This window comes from Clupea harengus, chromosome 26 (assembly GCF_900700415.2).
Source record: "Clupea harengus chromosome 26, Ch_v2.0.2, whole genome shotgun sequence".
In the NCBI taxonomy this organism is placed as follows: Eukaryota; Metazoa; Chordata; class Actinopteri; order Clupeiformes; family Clupeidae; genus Clupea; species Clupea harengus.
In genome coordinates, this window is record NC_045177.1 from 1,051,493 (window position 1) to 1,053,992 (window position 2,500).

Here is a 2,500-nt window from a genome sequence, read left to right on the forward strand (position 1 = left end):
CACCGGTCGGGTTTATGCTTGTTCTGTCGTTAGTCTTCTTATATTTGACCTTGACTACGAAAATGGAAGATTCTATAGCTAAGCTAAAACATTTCTCATAACTGGACTTTCAATCAAAACGTGAATTGATCAATAATGGGAGACCAATGCCGTAGCTAAAAGGTATGCTTCAAATGACGGGACAGAAGATAACTCGATCGACTTCTCACATCTGAAGCCAAATTGCTTTGAAAATATTTTGAACCTCAAGAATAGATTTGGTTTTGGACGTACAGCGGAGACTAAATATTAGCAAGGGGGTGGGGGGGCTTCTCACCCCTCATTCGCTAACATTACATTGATATCAGAGTAAGCCCTTGCTCCATTAACTTCCTGTTATTTCTCTGAGGATTGTTTAATGTCTATGTGAAGCCATTTAACATCACACACGTGGTTTTGATCACTTTGGTGAGCTGATTTTTGGTGAGCTGATTTTGAGAAATTAAACTTAAATTTCAGCTAAAGTTGTGTTTCCTGGTGGCTACCTTATCTAGTTGCTACGCTAGCTAATAGGCTAGCTAAGGACACTTAATAACCTTAGACGATTTAAATGGAAGAGTTCAATTAGCATGAAATAATGGCTAGTTATCTAGCTGATTTTATAGTCTCCTCGATTTAACTCGTACAATTATAATGGGAATAGGTAGCAACCCTCAGGGTGCCTGTGCAACTTCGTAAGAGTTCATATTCACGAGTTCATATTCATGAGTGCAGAATATTTACACATGAGTTCATCACAAGCAGCTGCCTACTGTATGCACCCCACCTATGTGTGTGTAAAGAATGCTGATATGAAAAACAACCAGTAGTCAATGTGCAAGCTGCCAATTGAATGGTGATTTAAGCTACTGTATTGGGTTTATATATTTATAAATCTGACTCTGAAAGAGTCAGTGCCTCACCAACCACGAACCTCACCGCACTTTACTGTTCCAAGTAATCCCAAATAGGACTCTGTTGCTTCTCACGACTTTTGCCGCCATGATACAAACTAAGGACATTGTTACATTCCAGCCGGCTCGTGACCGAAACAATAACATTTGGAGGCAGACAACAACAGTTTTCTTACAAAAGTAACACGTGTTTATTTCAGTCCATACAATATAACGCAAATCGACGTGTGTAGGGGGTTTAACGTCGGTATCCTGAGTGCCGGCTCGAGAGAGCGAGAGACAGGTGTCCAGTAGTCCTTTATCTCCCAGGTGTGGCAATCAACCTGTCGTGGGCGTTACGTAGTCCCCACTGTTTCCTGCAGGGCATGCATGGCCACTGCAATGTCTGCAGGGGTGCAGGGGGTCATAACAAAATGTTCTCTATAATTAGGATTCCTCCGTCAGGAGGAAACCTATTGTTTTTGTAGGTATTATTATTATTCTTGTACCATGGGAGTCAATGGCAGCCCCTAGAACCGTATGGTAACTTTTTCTGAAATTTGGCACACTCATTAAGGACAGTCCCTTCTTTACTCACACCAAGTTTCATGTCTCCCACTAGACCACGCTAGCGCCACCAATGGGTCAAAGTTGGACTTTTGTTAACACACACAACTTTTGAACCGTTTGACCGATTTTCAAAAATGAGGTACCATTGGATTCCTTGGATCAAGACGAATTCGACGTTCAATGGCGCCAATTTTCGGTTGTATAGATTTGACGCTATTACCGGTTTTATCAAGCTGCTTTGAAAGCCTACTCTTCCTACAATTTTTTTATTTTACGTAGTCCCCACTGTTTCACTGCAATGTCTGCAGGGGCGCAATAATTCTATTTTATTTTAGTTCGTTTTGTAAAGACACAATATAGTTTCAGTTAGTTATCGTTTTTTTAAGAAACCTCTTTTTTTTCAGTTAACGAAAAAAAAAAATCACACCTCGTTTTCATTTTTTCGTTCGTTTTCGTTAACTATAATAACCTTGACACACACTAACCCTAACATACTCCACACACACACACACACACACACACTAACATACTCCACACACACACACAAACAAACACACACTAATCCTAACATACTCCACACACACACACACACACACACAAACAAACACACACTAATCCTAACATACTCCACACACACACACACACACCTCCACATGTTAAAGGTGAGGTACTGCACACACACACACACACACACACACACACACACACTAATCCTATCATACTCCACACACACACACACACACACACACACACAAACACACACACACACACACCTTCTATGCCGTTGCTGACGCCTCCGTTGGTGCTGTGGAAGGCTAGAGGTGCTTTCTGACTTCCTTCAGCAGGGCCGTTTATTGTGTGCTCCTCCAGCTGAGGTGGTGTGTGTGTGTCGGGGTAGAGGGGTGTGTGTGGGGGGGTGAGGAGGCAGGAGGGGTCTGAGAGCAGGGATCCCTGCCTCATCACAAGACCATTCCTCTGGACCTCCTCCCCCTCTCCTCCTCTCCTTCTGTGTCTCTCGT

At 42.7% G+C, this 2,500-nt stretch overlaps 1 protein-coding gene across 1 annotated transcript in view; it reads right to left on the reverse strand.

The window, feature by feature from the left end:
• The window catches only part of radil (Ras association and DIL domains), a 32,079-nt gene that overhangs the window by 2,711 nt on the left and 26,868 nt on the right, over nucleotides 1-2,500 (reverse strand). Inside the window, exon 14 of the mRNA XM_042703814.1 lies at nucleotides 2,255-2,500. This exon is cut by the window's right edge and continues 49 nt beyond it. Within this exon, the coding sequence (XP_042559748.1) occupies nucleotides 2,255-2,500 (246 nt within the window). The remainder of the gene's footprint in view (nucleotides 1-2,254) is intronic.